The 19845-nt window shown below is 40.2% G+C and overlaps 1 protein-coding gene across 1 annotated transcript in view; it reads right to left on the reverse strand.

Annotated features, from left to right (window-relative positions):
* Positions 1–2933: 2933 nt before the first annotated feature.
* ADGB (androglobin) overlaps positions 2934–19845 on the reverse strand; it is a 94575-nt gene continuing 77663 nt past the window's right edge. Inside the window, exons 30-35 of the mRNA XM_044423149.1 lie at positions 13747–13931; positions 11506–11661; positions 6896–6998; positions 4889–5000; positions 4451–4634; positions 2934–3312 (exon numbers count right to left, since the gene is read on the reverse strand). Coding sequence (XP_044279084.1) covers positions 3121–3312; positions 4451–4634; positions 4889–5000; positions 6896–6998; positions 11506–11661; positions 13747–13931 — 932 coding nt within the window. The 3' untranslated portion in view covers positions 2934–3120. The remainder of the gene's footprint in view (positions 3313–4450; positions 4635–4888; positions 5001–6895; positions 6999–11505; positions 11662–13746; positions 13932–19845) is intronic.

Raw genomic sequence — 19845 nt, forward strand, 5'->3', positions numbered from 1 at the left:
CCTGGGAAAGGTACTTGGGTAGGTGGTAGATGAACAACTCTAAGCACTCTTGGATGAAACTAACTATCTGGATTTATTTTAATCAGACTTCAGGCCTGGTTTTGGAATGGAAACTGCCTTGGCTGCACTGTGGGATGACCATTGCTGGGGGAGAGATGGGAGTGCAACCCTGTTGATTCTCCTGGACCTGTCAGCGGCTTTCGGTACCATTGACATGATATCCTTCTGGATAGGATGGCTGGGTTGGGAGTAAGAAATACTGTAGTGCAATCTTCTACTACTACATGATGGACTAATTCCAGAAGGTGGTACAGGGGGATTGTTGCTCTGTGCCATGGCAGTTATGCCATGGAGGACCGCAGGGCTTTTTTCTGTCCCCCATGATTTTCAACATCTACATGAAACTGTTGAGGGAGGTTATCCAGAGGCATGGCCTGAATATGCTGATGAAACTCAGCTCAACCTCTGTTTTTCATCAAACCCAGGTGAGGCAGTGATGTTTTGAATCACTGTCTGGGCTTGGTCATGGACTGGATGAGGACCAATAAATTGAAGCTTAATCCAGACAAGATGGAGGTGCTGTTGGTGGGAGGATCTTCTGCCCAGATGGATGATGTTATACTTGAATGGGGTTGCATTCTCCCTAAAAGACAGGATTTGTAGTTTCTGGATCCAGAACTGTTGCCTGAATCACGAGTGGTTGGTGGCATGGAACACCTTTTATCAGCTAAGCTGATATACCATCTATGATCCTATCTGTACAGGCCAAGCCTAGCTATAATAATCCATGCTCTGGTAACTCTTTGGGCTATTGTAATGCACTGTGGGGTTGCCTTTGAAAATGGTCCAGAAACTTCAATTGATTCAAAAATAGCCAAGCATAAGGAGAAACCTCTGGAGGTTAACACGAAACCTCTTCAACTATCAAGTGTGATAACTGAAGGAGTCTGGGTATCTTCTGTAATGCCTGCACTTTTGTGAAAATCCCACTCCCCCCACCCCCACAGTTTTAATGGTTTCTTAAAACTTGCCTACATCCTTTCGCCAACTGTTTCTTATACTAGCAAGGAAGAGTGAAGAAAAAAAAGAGACCTATAATTCTGATACTGGAACACTAGTATTTCTCTGCCATCTCAAGTATTGTATTTTCCAAGGATGCTCCAATTGTATGTCTAGATCCATACGTATTTTTATACTGTAATTACAGTTGTAATACAGGAGCTTCTGTAGCTAATACTGCAGACTGTAAAATCTATAAACATATGGCAAAATGATAAGCAGGAGCTGACAGATGGTCATAATTGGTTCAGAAAAAACAATACAAAATGAAAGATTTTAATTGGTTTTATCAAGAGTGTACCCAATTTCATGCAATAGAATCACTGAAGGTGGTAGTTAAGGAATTATTCTCTCCAGCCTTGCTATGCGTTCTTTGCATCTTTGGGCCAGCAAGAGAAATCGGGCATTTTGCTGAAGTATTGCCAACTCTTTGACCCAGCAGTTACCTTATGTGAACTGACAGAGGCGGCTGAGGTCCCCTATTGGTCCTAGGAGATATTAACATCCATGCTAAATGTATCCTATCTGGGGTGGCTCAATTTTTCATGAACTCTATGACAACCATGGAACTATCCCAACACATCATCCACCCAACACATGTAGCAGGACACACTTTAGATTTGTTTTTGTAGCCATTCCTGGGAATAGTGACTTGAAGGTGGGAGACTTTGAGTCAGTTCCTTTGTCATGATCAGATCACTGCCTACTGAGATAAAGATTAACATTCATTTTTCTTCTGTGCAAAGGTGGGAGACCTATTAAAATGGTGTGCCCCTAGAGGCTAATGGATCTGGATGGCTTCCAGAGAGTTTGTGTGGGGGGGTGGCTTATAGGGGTGGTGGTCCTGTTGAACCCCTGGTTAATCTCTGGAATGATCAAAGATGACCTGGGCACTTGACACGATAGATCCCAAGTACCTTCTCTGTAGTAGAACTTATATGGTTTTGTGGTATATCCTGGAGCTAGCAGCAACAACGCAATGAAGATGGCAGGAATGCAGATGGAAATAAACTCCTAGTGGGTACAATCAAGTTCTGATAACTACCTATAGTCAGGCATGTCTAAGGGCAGTGAGGACAGCAAAGAAACAAATCTCACTGCCTATGTTCAATTTTCTGCTCAGTGGAGAATTTTAGAGGTTTATTATATGATGGGCCCAAGGATGTTGCATACCCATCTAAGTTCTACTGCAATGCTGGAAACTTCTAAGAAAAAGTCTCTTGCATCAAGTGGACCATAGACTTCAGTGTTATAGCAGTTGAATCAGCTAAGGTACCCAGAGTAAAGCCTGGCCAGGTTTTATTGGCTAAGTTTCAGCTGATACAGCTCCAGGATGTTGACAAAGGTACATGGACAGGTTCATGCAAGGAATGTGCTCCCCAGAGAGGTCCGCCTGGCGCCGTCGTTATTTGTTTTTCGGCGCCAGGCTAAGACCTTTTTATTTAAAACTTATTTTAATTGTTAAATTATTTGAATTAATTAGGATTTACAAAATTTTTAGCTGAGAATGCACCGGGGGTTTTTAAACAATTTTTTAAATTGTTATATTGTTATTATTTATGTATTTATGTATCCTTTGTGAGCCGCCCTGAGGCTTTGTTGCGATGGGGGTGGCATAGAAATGTTTTAAATACATACATACATACATACTGGATCCTTGCTGTCCTGGCTTGTAAAGAGGGAATACCCAGGTGGGACAGGGAGGTGACCATAGAATTATAGAACAGTAACATTGGAAAAGGCCTATAAGGCCATGGAGTCCAATACAAATAATTTTGTTCCAAACATGTATTACTATTAAGGCATAAAATATACTGCAAAACCACCACAGCTTAATAATAGAATTTTAAATCAGTGACAACATGTCAAAATGAAATATTAAATATTATATGATGAAATATCGTGAATAATATTATGATGAAATAGTAAATGGATTTCAAACTAACACTTTGAAAAAAGAATGAATTGCATTGTCATGTGCTGCCGGTATGAACTCTGAAGAATACTGTATAAGTATTCTTTTCTAATCAGTAAATGCATTTCTCCAGTTGCTATTTCATCTTATTTTTTCTTCTTTCCACCTTTCCCTCCTTTTTTTTTCTGCACATCTGGGGTTTTCTTCTCTTGCTCTGCTCGAAGGGCGGCTTCTTCAGCTGCTAGTGCTTCTTGTCTCAATCGCTCAGCCTCTAGTAGCTTAGCTCTGTATGCCTCCCGGACACTGAGAACCCTGCCTCGTGCTTCATCTAAGGATGCCTATCCAAAGACAAAAAGGCACATACCATGCAAAATCAATCCTTCCTATGTAATAAAGCAAAGTGTCTCTCTACTAACTTTGCTAGTGGGTCACTTATTCCAAAGATATTTATGTCTTATCCTTTGCCCTTTCAATGGCATGCTTCATGCATTTGGGTATTCACCTTTAAAAATCAATGTGGATTCTTATGAATTACAAACATGTTGAGAAGATTTCAGGGTTGAAAAAACATGTCCCACACTTCACAACCAAAAGCAGAGCACAGATCCTCCCTACCTTCAGGGAAAATGGCAATGAATTATTATTTGATTTTGTTTTCATCTTACGACAATAAGCTGCCATTTCCCAAGAGTCAATAATGCAGATGGGAGTTCACATAGTAAGTGCACAATTCTAGGATGTCCTGACATTATCTGGGAGGCCATGGGCTTCTTTGGAACCCCAGGTCCAATTTTCTGTAACTTCAGTGCTGGAACTCCAATTGCAGAGAGCCCACCCTGGCAGTTGGAAATCCACCTTGGAGAGGAAGAAAAGGGTGTGCTGTGGGAGTGGGGAGGGGAGGATGCTGGTTCTGATGGTTTGCACCATACCCAAACAGCACCCTGGCTTCCTTCCCTCCCTCTCCACAGCACTTCATCTTGGCAGCAAAAACATCCCTCTATATTGAGGGCGTGAGGTGCGATGGTGGTGCCTCAAAAACAGAGGGCAGGGACTACCGCCTCTCTGAATTATTGTTGTGAATCAGTTATAATTGATATATGTGCACTAGCATATGTAGTTTTTAGAAATTTTCTTTGCCCACAGCAGGCAATTTTGTTACAAAAGTGTTGTATGTTTAATAAACATAATAATTATATTGCATTTTAATATATGTGCCTAAGTGTTGCTTGCTCGTTATCTCTCTCTCTCTCTCTCTCTCTCTCTCTCTCTCTCTCTCTCTCTCTCTCGTGTGTGCGTTGCTATGACCACATATTTTAATTCCTCTCCCCTCTCAGCATGTCAAATTTTGTTAGAAGATCTAGGAATTCATGGAGAAAAATACCAACTGGTAAAAACTGCCTAGAAGAAATGTCATTGGTAAGCATGTCTAAGGAGAGGAAGTTGGCTTAATTAATTAGCAGAATTTTGGAGACTTACTTGTAGATTTTCATACATTTCAAGTACATTTTGCTTCAACTGATTCCTAGCCATGTGTTCTTGTTGTCTGTGTTCCAGAACCAGCTCTCGAAACTGTCTAAAGTTATTGATTTCTTCTGCTTTATGCATCTCTTGCTCCTGAATAATAGACTCATTCTTCAGCACAGGCTCAGGCAGTGTTTTTCTGAGAGTGAAAAAAGGAAGGGATGGCATAACCTTTTTAGAGAGCTGCTTAAGGAGAATTGATTTGAGGGCCGCAGAATCCAGGTACACTTCATTTCCACCAGAGATGCTTTGGTGGTAACTCTGCATAAACAAAGAAGTGCTAAATACAAGGGCATAAATGTGGAACTGGCTGAGTTCTTTTTAAATAACTTTTGTCCTTTGCACTATCAACTAAAAAGTGAACCTTAGGACATGGGACATACTGCAGTTTACCTAATGTAGGGGGTGAGGTCTAGATGCTCCCATTCCTTTCTCTGAGTTGCTGAGCCGGTTTCAGCAGCTACTGCAGGTGATGCAATTAGTTCAGAAGCAGGAGAGACAGTGCCTGGCAAAATAACAACAGAAAGCATCAGTGTGGTGAATGAATAGCATCCCCCCTCCTCTTTTTTAAACACAGAACATTTCTTAGCCACTGTGCATTTTCGGATGGGACCTTTGATCTTGGGGAGAGGAAAGAAAAAAAAGAGGAACCCTGATTGTAACTGGGGAAAGAGAATTCCCCTAACCAAATGTCTTCTTTCAGAGGGGGAACACTTTAGAGGAATTTGAGAAGGGAGAGATATACTTAACTGTATAAGGCAAAATGACTGAAAGGTTTCTCTTGGTTTTTTTTTTTTTTTTTAAGTTGTAATGCTTGCTTAAAACTCCTCTGCTTACTGATAGAGCCATGAGGCACTATGCATACAACCTCCCCAGCCCTTCCTGGGATATGATATCATATAGCTGAACATTCCTTTTTCATTATTTATTCATCTATTAGATTTATGTCCCATCATTTTTCCTGTAACAAACCCAAGGCAACCTACATACTCCTCCTCTTCATCTCCATCTTATCCCCACAACAAATTCACAGATGATACCAACGTGGGGGCAGTGGCCACAACTGAGGAACAGGTGATCCAGATCCAGAAGGATCTGGACAAGCTGTGGAAGTGGGCAGGGGGCAGCAGGATGGCATTCAATGTGGATAAGTGCAAGGTCTTGCACTTGGGACACAGGAATGGGTGTTACATGTACAGGAAGGGGGAGACGTGGCTGGAGAGCAGCACTTGTGAAAGGGAACTTGTCGACAGCAGGCTGAACATGAGTCAGCAGTGTGATGCAGCAGTTAAGAAGGCAAATGCCACCCTTGGATGCATAGCCAGAAGCATGGCTTCCAGATCTAGGGAGGTGTTGCTACTGCTCTATACGATTCTGGTGCACCCACAACTGGACTACTGCATCCAGTTCTGGGCTCCACATTACAGGGGAGACATAGCTAGGTTAAAATCAGTTCAGTGCAGGGTCTCAAGAATGGTAACTGGCCTGGGAGGGATGACATATGAGGAGAGATTGAGGGAACTGGGTCTCTTCAGCCTGGAGAAGAGGAAACTCCAAGGGGATCTTTTAGCAACTTACAGGTATGTGAGGGAATGTCATGTGGAAGAGGGCCATGACCTGTTCTTCCCTGCAGTGGAGGGCAGGGCTTATTCCAATGGGGCAAAGCTCAAGGAGCCAGGCTTCAGGCTGGATATCAGGAAGTACTTCCTGATGGTTAGGATCCCAAGGATATGGAATGGGCTTCCAAGGGAGGTGGTTGAGGCCCCATCAGTCAGGGTGTTCAAAGAATGATTGGACAACCACATGTTGGGTATTGCATGAGTGGAGCTGGGGGTCAGGCTAGATGGCCGGAGACCCCTTCTGATTTGCTTTGGTTCTGTGTTTCTATTTAACAACCTTATGAAGTAGGTTAGGCTGAGAGTGAATGACTGGCCCAAATTACCTACAGAACTTCATGACCAAGTGGGGACTAGACTCCACATCTCCCAAGTTCCAGTCCAGTGAAGTTTTCCTAGTCCAGACAACTTCACTCAGCTGTGAATAGTGCATGACTTTTCTTCTCTTTTTAAGTTTAAAAGTCAGAAAATCATCATAAGGTTAAAATTAGCATATCTACCCCTGAAATTACAGATACATTTCTTTTAGCTCAGTGATCTTTTGAGGAGAGGTGAGTCATTTTGTCTTCTCTTAACAAGTGTGAAAAAATAATGTTCAAAATATTTGGTCCTGCCTTAATTTTGCCTTTATTTTTCAGCATACCACACCTGGATGAGAACTGACAGACATGCAATATTTTCATTCCTATGAATGTTGAACCTCGATGAAAATCCCACACCTGGAAAGTTTTTTAACAAGGCTTTTTACAGGGAAGATTGTGTTGGGCAGGGGGCACGGGCATACCTGCTTCTCCTGAGCCCACTGCAGCGCTGACACTTTCTGCCTCAGACTCCATCAAACCTTTCCGCATACATTTGTGAATAAACTGCATGCGCTCCTGAGCAGCCTGGGGGACAGAAATTTATTGCAAATACCAGAAAAACAAAACACTGGAAGCTGTATTAATTATCAAGCCATTTTTATAATGAAGCATTTTAACAGTGAAAGACTTGTTGAATATACACAAAAAGTACTGATGCAAAAGACAGCACTTTAACCTAATAGACATAATATGATCCTAAAACCTCTAAGTATCTCTGCATTCTCACTCTTTTTAGGAGATGCTTACTAAGTCAGCAGTGTTATTCTAATCTGCTGACAAATAGACAGGATTTGCTTGCCCTTTAGTTGAGCTGGCACTGCAGACAGACTTGAGAAATACAGTACAATATGGTGCACCCCAGGAGTAACTGGTGACTTTCTTTGAGATAATGGGAATGCAATTGTTCAATCCAAACTTCTTTTCCCACACCAAAATGTATATAGCTCTTTTGAAGTAAGGAGTACCTTTGAACATGTGCAGACTGTCACAGTCACTCCACTGAAAAGTGTCACAATGGCTGTCTTTACCATGGATAGGAAAACCTATGACCTTGATTTTAACATGAGGTTGAATCCTATCACCTATTTTTCAAGAGGGCCATTTTCAATGGCATAGAGATCATTACTATTGACACCTGGATGGCTGATGGCTCAGACTTCTTCCATCACTTCTTCCCTGACCCATTGTAGAAAGAGTGGATAGGATATAAAGGCAGAGGATAATACGGAACAAGGTGCTGAGTTTTTCCAAAACCCCTATAAAGTGCTCACAGCCAAAGTCCTCTCTTTATGACCAGTGCCTGGGGAAGTACCTGGAAAAATGGCTCGATTGACTGCCTTTGAAACCACACTGAAATGGATTGTAGCAGAATCTTTTGCTGGTTGTGACATTTCTGTTGTTTTGTTTTTATTAATAGAGTGGAGGAAAGGGAGCTGGGCACAAGGAATAGAAACTCCTGACCTGGAAAAGCCCTCTTTTCTGCCTCAAAGTGACACCATAAGCGTCTTTAAATGGTAAAGAAGAATACATGTTTTCCCACCACAAATGAGGCCCCCTGAGGCAATTGGAAGGCCAGAGAGAAAAAACCCAAATGAAACCATGGAGGTGCAGGATTAGACAGCAGTATTCTTCCCTGTCTACTGTCTGAGGTTGTTTGGAGGCAGACTGGGAAAGGGGTGCTAGTGGGGAGGGGCGTGAGCTTCACCAGAACCTTGCAAGAGCTCTACCATCTCTCTCTGAGACAGGGCTGATCTGAGCAAACAGAATTCTGCACCTGTGGGTGACATCATAATGTTGAACTAATCAAGTCAGGAGGAGGTGCAGCCCTTGCTGACAGAATGGCCAATTCCCAGAATAGGTTGTCAGTCCAGATGACATTCAGTCAGGCTTGAGACCCTCCATTTTTCATTGCAGAAATCCACTGGCAAGGCAGGCCTTTAAAGATAGGTACAAAAATCTAAACAATACAAAACAAGCTGCAAGACGAGTCACCAGGTTAGTTGCTTGTGGCAGGGGAAAAGGTCTTCATTCCTTTCTCTTACTTTTACCATTTTCCTTACCAAAACAAAAAACCAAACCAAAGCTGGGAAGCTATTACTTCCCTCTCTGTGCAACTCACTGGAAGCTGATTATCCCACTGGGAGACATCCATTTAAAATGCAAAGAGCATGTCACAATTAGGAAAGTGATCTCAACCTCTGTCAACCATATGGGATATAGGGTGTGGTCTAGGTGCTCAGGTAGGCATCCCAGGACAGGGCTCAAAACTCAGGCATGCTGGGAAAAGGTGTAGTCAATAGGTGTAGTATACTGTTCAGGCTCAGGCAGACAATCTGGACTCCTTCCTCAACTGTCTTCACACAGCTGCCATTCCATTAGGCTGTAGCAGAGACAGTGAAGGGCCTGCCGAGCGATTTCCATGCCTATCACACCCTCCATCTGGAATCCTCCTCCTGCTCCCATCTCCCCACCCCCAATTCAAGCCTGTCACTATAAGAACTTCATAATGTTAAGAACTAGCACCTCTCCCCCTTCATTACCAGTTTCCATTTTTAATTGATGACCTTTACTCATGGCATCTCTAGCCAAAGCAGGTTCCAAAGTGACTCTTTTTACCAGGCACACAATATTTGTACTCTGTAGTAGTGCATCATCGGGCATTTTAACCACCAGAAATGCTTCTACATGAGTGGAAACTAACACCCCTAATATCCAGTGATAAGCTGTTAGAGTGGGGCACCAACCAACATGAAGGCTTTGGGCAGGACAACAGCTCAGGGACAGATCACATCCTTGCAGTTAGAAGGTTCCACTTTCAGCCCACAGCCACTGGGCTCAGGCCACTCAATAACCCACACTCAAACACTAAATATGGTCACCAAGCTATGGCTTAAAATTATCATCCTGTTATACTGTCTGAACCCAGTTGAGATAACAAACCATGATGAACAACCAACAGTACAAATACCAACAACAAACCATGGAGTCTCTTCATGGTTAACAAGCCATGGCTTGCTTACACACACAGGTTCAGAAAATATGATAATAGCCTGCCATTTATCAACCCACATGTAACCCCTGAGTGTGTGTTACAGTCAAAAGGCCCAACACATTAAACCCATGGAAATTTTACCTGCACTTTGGGTCTAATTTCATTGTGCCTGACAGGTGACCAGGCATACTGAAGTGTTGCATTCTCCCTGCTCTTTCCCCCACATTCCTCCTGCAGTCTCCCAGGGGAGACTCTAGGAACACTCTGGTGGGCAGGATAACAGAGGTCAAAAGGGGGCACATGTGGCAGCCATCTTCTGCTTCCCCACTCAGTGCTTCTGCCAATGCCACAGGCTTTTTTCTTCTGGATGACACATTTATGTGTGAGCAGGTAATTACAGCCTACAACAAACCATGGGTAACTGGGTGGTTTATAAGCTGCTCCAAGGTTATCATGCCATTAGAATCCAGTAAATGTTGCCAGTGAAAAGGATATGGGAACAAATTATGGGAAGGACTTCTGTCTTCTTGACACCTTGGAAAATTGATGCCAAGCAGAACTGACAATACTGAGCTAGCTGAACAAATGATCTTACCTAGCATAATATTCCCTTATTCTTTATGCTGTTCCCAAAGGTACACTGGGATATACATGTAGTTGTGATGGCATATTAAAGAATAATATATTTAGAATTGAGTGTTCATTGGTAGTATGTAGTTGTATACCAACAGCAACATAGAACATATGGTACATCTTAGAGTTTGGGCTAAGTAGCTTAATTATTCTAATATGTGATTAAGTCTTGCCTGACAACTGAAAGATGAATCACTGAATTAAAGTACACACGTGGGTGAATGATTCATGTCACAACATTCAGCTGCAGTGCTTAGAATGACAGCAGCAGAAACAAAACAAAACAAAAAAAAATCAATATTTCTCCCTTAGATTATGTAATTTAGAGCTGTTTAAATGCCAGCAGTTAAATAACAAAAACAACTTTTGGTACATTAAAGAGAAACATGCAGACAATAAAGCAAAATATTTTTTTTTACAGCAATTGCAAATAAGAATGGATTTGTGATGCTTATGAAAAAGCTAGTAATATGGCCACAGTGTTTGCAAGCATACTTTGTGATAGGTTTGGAGCTCAATTAAGACCTTGAAAAGGTCTTTGGAATGGACCAAGGTGACATCTATTCAGCATTCCATCTGTAACAGTGACCAGTGAAATACTAGAGTACTGGACTGATTAACATTAAGGAGTGATTATTTTGTAAATGTAATACAAACTGCCACTGGCAGCAGCTAAAGTAATGGACTAATCTAAAAGCAGGATGAAGGAGAAGCAAGGAAGGTAACACCTGACTGGTAAAGGAGGAAGATGGCAATATAATTAGTAGGCTTAGATATGCTAGTTAGTTTAGTATTTAGGAACCGTTGAGGTAGTTTAATTTACCAGTGTAGGAGATGCTATCCACATAAAGGTTTAAATAATAATTTGATACTAATTTTTAATCCAATGCAGTATTACATGGGAGTAAGTATAGTAAAAATTAGAAGGTTTTGCCTTTGAATGAACAAATTCAGGATTGAGCTGCTGTGTTTCCAAACTGCCCCTCATATGTTTATGAGTGTAAACACTACTGATCTCTCAGCCAACCTCTCTCCAATTGTAAATAAATTCTTATTTTCAACCATCAGTAAAATCAGAATGGCCACTACCATCAGCCTTGGTTATCTCCTCAAATAAAGGAAACAAGACAGGCAACTTTACTCTTTTGCCTGTTTGAAGTGCAGATCTTGCGTCTGCAATCAGAGCCACTCAAGGCATACCCTGCATGTTTTCCTACCACTATGTATCTAAAGCAGTTTCTCCGTCCTGTCCCAGCAGCAATCCTGAGTCTTTAAAGAACTATATTTGACATTGACAAATCACTGCAGGGAACTGACTTTAAGGATAGCACTTTGACAAGGCTACCCCTGCTGGCCCTCAGAACTTTTCATTTTAAATGTAAGTGTAATAGGATAAGCCCTGGTTACCTTGACAGCTCGCCCTGGCTCAGCACCCTCCCATGCTTGCTTCATAGCTTTGATCTCATCTGCTCTCTCAGTGTCTTTCCTGAAATCCAAGGCTTCCATATCATTTTGTTCAGTGACTAGACGTAAGATCCAGGAGGGCTTGTTTGGATCCGACTGCTGGAAATGAAATGCAATAGGTAAAGAACAGGCTGCTTTGGATCTATAGGACAGAACAAAACTGACAAACAATACTAAATGACTCAGTGAAATAAAGAGATGAAGTCTCAGAATACTATAAAATATATATGTGGTTTTATTCCAAGAACTAGCCTTTTGCATTTTGCCCCTGAGAATAGGCTTTCTTTGGGGCTTAGATTAGAGAAAGACAAACAGGACAAAAATGCATATTTATCCTTGTTCGTTTACATTCAGTGCTGTATGCATAATCTCCCTTCTCCATTTCATGCAAATCAGTGATTTGTTCAAAGTCACCCAGTAAGCTTGATGGCCTGAGTTGGGGATCTGGATCTTCTGAGTCACTCAGTCTACCACTCTAATCTCTGTACTACTGCATGATTCAACCACCACTGACAGCTTTTTTATGGTAGAAAGCAGCCGTAATAGATAGAAAATGGCTGGATATAAAATTAACCCAAATTTGAATTCTAGAATTAAAAACAGTTGTTTAAATTGGGGTTTAGGAGTGCTCTTAGCCATAGCTAGCAAAGGACCAGCATGCTGGATCATGGTTAAGGGTACTAGTAGGGATCTGTAAATGATGGGTGGGTGCTGGGTGGGAAGAGAGCATATGATTCTAGTGTTTGGGTAGAATTATGCCTACACGGCCCTGATCATTTGTGAGCCATCAGTGGGGCAAAAGGGAAAAAAAGAATCCCCTCTTTTCCATTTTACAAACACATGTCTCCCTGCCTTGTTGCTTTAAAATTATTATTTTGCCCCAGGCTACCAGGCAAATGATTACTTACAAGCTTAGTATGTCGTTCAACTATTGCTTAGCAATTTAGTAACTTCAAAACCTAGTATCAGAATGTAATGTGAATTTTAAAATATGTATGTCACTTATACCATATTCATGATGGTACAGAACTTTTGGAAGCCACTCAGAAGCTATTCAAATCATATGGTCAGGGCACTTGAGATTCTTTTCACCATTACCCTCTGTTAATGTTGCCATTAGATAATGGTCTCCCCAAAAAGAGGCACCTGAGGCCCTGGGCCAGAACAGGAAACCCAGATGGAAGCCCAGAGGGCTCCTGTGAAAAAATAGAATTGTTTCCCCTCACTGGATCATTATCAATCCACCTTAAAAAACATGTATGGAAGCTGGCAATGAAAACAAACATGAAAGAAGCCATCTGAATTGATCCTAAGTAGATGGACAGAAAAGGACTGCTCATAAATTGAGGCAATACATTTCCACCCAGGCATGTTCAAGAAATCCACAGTAGACTCAAATTGTTGTGAATTTCTATGAATTCAACCAGAAGATTCCACAGTGTTTTGGCTTTTCTTGAGTCACAGTTTCCATGGATCTGTAGCCAGCTGTTTTACATTATTTTATGTAAATTGTCATGTAAAATATGAAAAATTAAAATAGACCAAAAGGCAAATAAAGTACAAAATGCACATTTGGGGGGTTGCATATCTGGGGGGATTTGCACTTTTGAAGTACAAATTTGTGCAGCTGTGTATTTGCACAAAAGCATGTGAACTCATTTGCACAAATTCAATGAGTGGGTAATGGAATGAAAAGCAAAACGCAAATGAAAGAGATTTGACCAAGTCTGCACATCCCCATTCTGTATAACAAGCACTAAGATAGCAAAGGGGACATCTCAACCTATTAAGGGCTATATGGAGGGCTTGGGAAAGATGATTATGATTATGGAAGCGCGGAATAAAATATGTACTTGAACTTTGTGAGTGGTAAGTTGTGGTACTGATTTTCATTCTGCACCATCAGTGACAGTGGTATGTATTAAATTTTCATTATACCAGCAAATTTAAGTACTACATTGTGTACTCTTGAACAGTATTTCAAGACAGATACTGACCTAGCTAGAGGTGAACTATGGAACAAGGTATTATGAGTTTTAACTAAAGAGAAACTATCAAGTTTTTCTTCAATTTCTTATGCACACCTGGAGGAAGTGGGGAAGTCTATAGCAAGGAATTTCAAGAAATCTACCATGTAGAACCCATGAATTTAATCATACATTTTACAAAAGCATTTATTTTTACCTGTGATTCTGGTCTTGCAACAGATGTAGGTTTTTCTTTTGCAATCTTTTCTGCCTTGTCAGTTGTTTTTTCCTTTGTTTTGCGAGTTGTTTTGGAAGAGCCTGCAGATTTTTGTCCATCTAAGTTGCTGTGAATATCTGGACTGAGAATGGATATGCTTTCTTCATGTCTCTCAACAGGATGTGCTGTGCACAAACAATTATGTTTAAAGGTCAACAGTGACACTCTAAGAACTTAACTCTACAGTGGTTAATTCGCTTTCATCTGAATGGACAGTACTTTAATTAAGATTGCCACTCTCACATGGAACATTTGTGCTGGCATGTTTACTACGAGGCCAACAGTACACTGGTACACTGACATTTGGATGGGGCTACATCTAGCATCATGTCAATGATACTCTACTAGCACAATAGGACTCATCTTGTTTTGCTTCTACCCTGTGCCCCAATCTGTCTCCTAAATATGCTCCTGAGACCCTGTTAACAATTTGAAACAGATTTGCGGCAGTGGAGGAGGGCATGCAGGGAGCTTCAAGAGGGAGTGGGAATTTATTTTGTCAGTGGTGCCTATTCTGCTTGAGGATGGACATGTATTTTATTTATTCATTTGATTTATATGTTGCCCCATTAACCACAGGCTCTCTGGGTTGCTTACCTCATGATAAAATCCTAGACAGCATAAAAAACAATACAATGCACAGCACAACAACTCCCAATTACAAAGATCAATAACAATAAAACCATTACATAAACAGATTAGAAATAATATAAATAAGTAATATGTTCTATAAAACTCTAAAAATAAAACATAAACATAAACCAATTAAAATTTTAGCTTATAGCAATAGTTAGCATTTAAAACATACTGGCAGCAGCCTATATTAGTGTGAAAATTAAAACATCATTCACCTGTTAAAATAACTGCAGAATAAATATATCTTAAGGTGGCACCTCTAGGCCAAAAGCCCAAGTGTCATCTGTACCTCCAGTGTAATCGCATTCCAAAGCTGGGGTGCTGTACTTGGAAAAAGTACATCACTGGATACAACCCATATCATGATTGCCATTGCCACTGCAAAATCAAACATTACCATTGCCATTGCAAGATCAAAGTTATTAATGTTGCATATAGAATGGCCCATGAAGCTGACAAAGAACTAGCAAGTCATTATTCAAAATTGGTTGCCCTTGAACCAACAGAAGCACCCTCTGTCTGGAACACAAGAGGAATCCTTGCTCCAACACAGAACTATAGGTATGTGTATTTATCTTTTTGAGTAATTATAGGCACTTGTTTTCAAAGGAAATTAAGGGATTTATCCAATGAAGACTGCCTTAGATCAGCCAGCCCCATTGATTCCCTTCTGAAAGCAGTGTCTACCTCATGTAGAATGGAGATTTAATGTTACCGGGAGCCACCCAAATCAATTGAAAAGCTGATTTCTGGAATGGGACAGGTTAGTAAGTAGAGCTCTCTCCTGAGCCCTGCTGGCCTGTCCCACCTGTTCATTCTGAGTGCTACATCTCCATTTCTCAAGCAGTGAGTGACTTATGGAAGGGAATTGAATCTGCAGGGTTGGCCAATTGTAGAGCAGAAGTGGTGGTAAGCCCTGCTCTCAGATGGACACCACTGAATAGTATCCACCACCACCATCTTATATCTCTATACTGCCCATAGCTGAAGCTCTTTAGGTGGTTCACAACATTTAAGTCACCCATCCAGATTTCATCCAGGCCTCACCCAGCTTAGCTTCCAAGTTTAGCCAGGAACAGGCACTTCAGGCTATGCACAGGATTGCACTGTTGATATTCATTCTGGTTAGAAAATCACTGATAACTTCTGTTCAGTCTGTTATTACCTTTGTAAACACTAAAGTCACGTGAAAAACTTTAATTTTAGCCCTTTGGATCAGTCTGGGAATCTAGTTATAGGTAGATATCAGCGAGGAAACAGAGTGAAATATTGTTTTTGTTATTTCCAAAAGCAATATATGTGGCTAAATAGTATACATGATGTTAGCACCAGTGAATGCAAAGTGATTTAATGCCAAGGATTGCTGCCCAAACTGAAGCAGTTGCTTTTATTGAAAATAAGAAAAATATAACTATAGTGAAAATATTTATGTGAAAAATATTGATGGTATAATTCAGAGGAACAATCTGATTACATATATAAGTTTGTATTTAATTTTATATTATCATATGTTGTCATGATAAATCAAGTTGGCACTGTAGCTTATGCTGTGAATTATTAAATTCTAAAAATTAATGTATGCATTAACCAGTGGGTAATGCCTGCATTACTCTAGGGGTAACCAGTGTTAAAACTTAATGAAGATATATAGCCCTTTTCAGATCTTGGGACAGTCATATTTCTGTGATTTTTAAAAACAAATTTCAGGTGCAAGCAAAGATAATTCAGTGCAGCTTAAAATACTATTTCTCATCCTGCCTACAGTATGTTATTATGTATCAGCTGCTACACTTGCAGAGAATACAATGGTAGACTTTACCTGGAGTCTAGAGGAACAGCTTCCCTTGACCTAGGCTAAATAATGATGCTAAAAAGCAAGGCATGCTTGAGAATGTATATGTGAACTTATTTCTCTGCAGCACTGTAGTGTACCTAGATCTTAAAGATTATGTCAGGTTTTCAGGAGGGAAGGGAAGCACAAGCAACACCATACTAATCAGGGATATTGAGAGCCCTGAGGCTGTGGAAGGCAGCGTTACTGCTATGACTTACTGACTCCAAAACTCATGCAAGTAAACATATTAGGCTCTGATCTTTCTAGAGGGTCTAGAAAAACAACATGAGATCCAGATACAGGAAGCCAAGACTGTGTATATCAAGAATAGATTCTGAGTACTGTAAAGCCAATTTGATTTTTTAAATGTATGTATATCTGTAACATAACAGTGAATTCAGAGAGGACATGAATTACAAGGTGAATACTCAAGCCACTTGGTTGGCTGTTGTGTAGGTGTTTTGTCTCCTCCTCCTCCCTCTCGGGAAACAAAATGCCCTCCTGTTGCTAAGCTGAGATGGGCAGAGCATGTAACTCTGGGGTAATGTGACATATTTGTCCTAGAAATATTTGCATATAGCAAGAATCTTGCACCAACTGGCATAATAGGCTACTTTGCAAATATTAATCCAAAAATTGAGTTCGTCTTCTACATTTTCCTTATAAGCTGTAACTCCCCTAAGCTGTAATTGTCACTAAGAAATAAATGAAGTATTAAGATGCATTCCTAAATTGTTCTTAATTCTAAGAAGGCATTCTAACAGAAGCATTCAAGTTAGCAAGCTGTATCTTCTTACTGATGTCTAACTTTGCTAACATAAAAAGGTCAAATATTTTCCAGGATGCACTCAGGAAAAGCAAGATTTTCTACCTAAATTGCATCAGATAAGAAAATTGGAAAAAGATAACTGCTTTCAAGACTATTGTCTACATGTCTGCTCATGTGTAGTTATGACACAAACAAGTGAACATAAATACTGGAGGAAGTAAACAGAACTAAGAAACATTTAAGATTTAAAAGTGAAACAATACATCTGTGAAGATAAGCAGATAGCATCCTCTTTTAGAGGGAAATGTGGCTCATGAAAGCTGAAAAGAATGAAATAAATACTCTCCAAAAGTTTTCTGGAACATTTGGAGAAAAAAATCCCTAATTGTTAAAGAAATATCATTTATGGACAGAAATTACATAAGCAGAGCTAATAATGAATCATATAAAATGAGGGGGGAAATGCCAGAACTTCAGAACCAAACATGAGTTCTTACCAGGACATGCCATCTGTCTTCATGAGAGACCAAAATAGCTGTCTCATTGAGTTCTCTGCTCCATTTTGCTACAATCTCAAAAATGTTTTGGGGTGAGGTATTTACCACTTTAAAGGAAATGCTTTCAATTATTCTTTAAAAGCTGGGTAATATGTTTTGCGTGCAACTGCCATGTATTCTTGTATGTTTAATGATCTTACTTCAAATGTGAATCAAAATATGTAAACTACTGAAGAGTTTAATGAAAAAGATGAAAAGGCATCCCTGATATCAGTATCCTCTATCTAAAAAATCCTGCATGTTAATTTTGTAAACTTACAAATTCCATGGTAATACTTTGTGCCTGGAATATGGCATGGGATAAATTAACTGGTGATCCATGAACAAAGAAAATCCAGAAATCCTTTATCATAATATCTCTAGACAAGGACAATCTGTCACAATAGTTTCTTGCCCAGCAGTAGTGGCAGTAGCAAGAGACAAGGTGGGAGGCAGTGAGTTCCTACTAGGGTGGCATCTGTCCTATATTACAGATAAAGTTGTCTGTCTGGAGGCAGCTTCTGCTTAAAGAACTATCCAGTTTAAAGAAAAATAATGCTAATGAGAGAGAGGCAAATCCTTGAAATCCATCAACTTTTAGTGACACAGCCTTGATGATGGTGAAGTGCAGTTTTATTTAAATTACAGAAATTATTTCTTTCTGAATTAATTAGCAAATGCACATTTTATGAACACTTGTTTCCTCTTTTGTTTTCTTTTTTGGTTTTGCATAAGTAGGCATCCTAAGTCCTGCAAGCCAGAGGAAAGGAAAAACATATAAGTAAGTTAATTGCTTGCTTGTTCTCCTAGACGCTACTGTGGTCACCGACTGTTGTTTTCTTGCTGATGGTGATATGAAATAAAGGGTCCTGTAGCTGCAGCCTACTTAAATCTCAGCTGACTAGCTTCAAGAAGAAGAGGACAAGGTTGCAATGGAACAGTCAGCTAGATAAGCTATCAGTTTGCTGCTATTCTACAGTCGCATAAATATTAAAAAGTGATCTCAGTGCACTTCCATTGTGTTTTAATCTACGTTTTTATATACAGCCATTTCCCCTCGATTTGTTAGTGTACTCATATAAACATAATGTACATTATAGGTCATACTGTAATGTTTGCCTATAATTAGTCTAGGATTGAGCAAAATGCCCCCTCTCTACTTTTGGCCTAGCCTTAAATAAATACTAATCTAGTAGACAAAAACATATGGAACATAAACAAAGAGAGATAAAAGTCACTATTCCAACATCTTGTTTTTCAAAATAGACAAGAGCCTGAGCAAAGAAGAGAAGGAGTAGCCTGTGTTATGTCTTTGTCCTGGGCCTCAAATAAATGATTACTGTGCACTGTGTATGTGTCATTTTCTCCCTGGCCACCTGCCACCACACAAATAAAATAAATTAAAATACCTGCTTAAGGGGAAGATTTTGCCTGCAGCACAGCAAATGCCATCAGCTAGGGGATGTATTCCAGCGCACAGCTCTTCCAGGTATATTTTGGTGTTAACAAGGCATAGTCACACATATTGGGGAATGAGAAAACCAAAGAGCATTTTCCATTCTGTCTGATGTTCTGTCAATGATTTGTTAGTATTCAAACACACTGATTTTTCTGGATGACCAGAATTGTGTTCTTGCTACTATATTTGCTAGAATGATAATTGGAATGACAGCAGAATGTCTTGGAACCATTGTGTCTCATCATAAGCCAGGTCCTGATACCTCCTCACTATTTCCAATGCATTCTCACTCAATGTTGATAAAGCAAAATCAGCAGAAAATGAGACCTTTATTATCAGTGTATTATTTCATATCAGGGTTATTGCTGTTTCTACTGCCAATAGCATGTTCATCCCTTCAACTACAACTTGATATTCTCCTGTAAACTGCTAAAGTAAAGCTATAGTGGTTCAAGCCCTCCACTATTTGTTGTTGTTGTTGTTGCTAGTCGCAAACTTGTGCCCGACCCATCGCGATCCTATGGACAACATTCCTCCAGGCCTTACACAGAATATGGCTTATACTCAAGGAATGTGCAACACTGCTGATTTAAAAAGATTGAGAAGTTTAAGCATTGAACACCTTGTCTCACAGAGCAATTCTATGTATATCTGTTTAGAAGGCATAATTCCTGCATTGGCGATTGCAGCTTTATTGAGTCTAGAGTTCAGGACTCTATAATGGTTTCTGGGTCACCTTTACGCATGTCATTTGCCTTACATGACATTCATAGGCTTAGAAAAAGAAACATGTGCACTGTTCACA

Source organism: Varanus komodoensis, unplaced genomic scaffold, assembly GCF_004798865.1.
Source record: "Varanus komodoensis strain SLA01 unplaced genomic scaffold, ASM479886v1 scaffold1, whole genome shotgun sequence".
Lineage (NCBI taxonomy): Eukaryota > Metazoa > Chordata > Lepidosauria > Squamata > Varanidae > Varanus > Varanus komodoensis.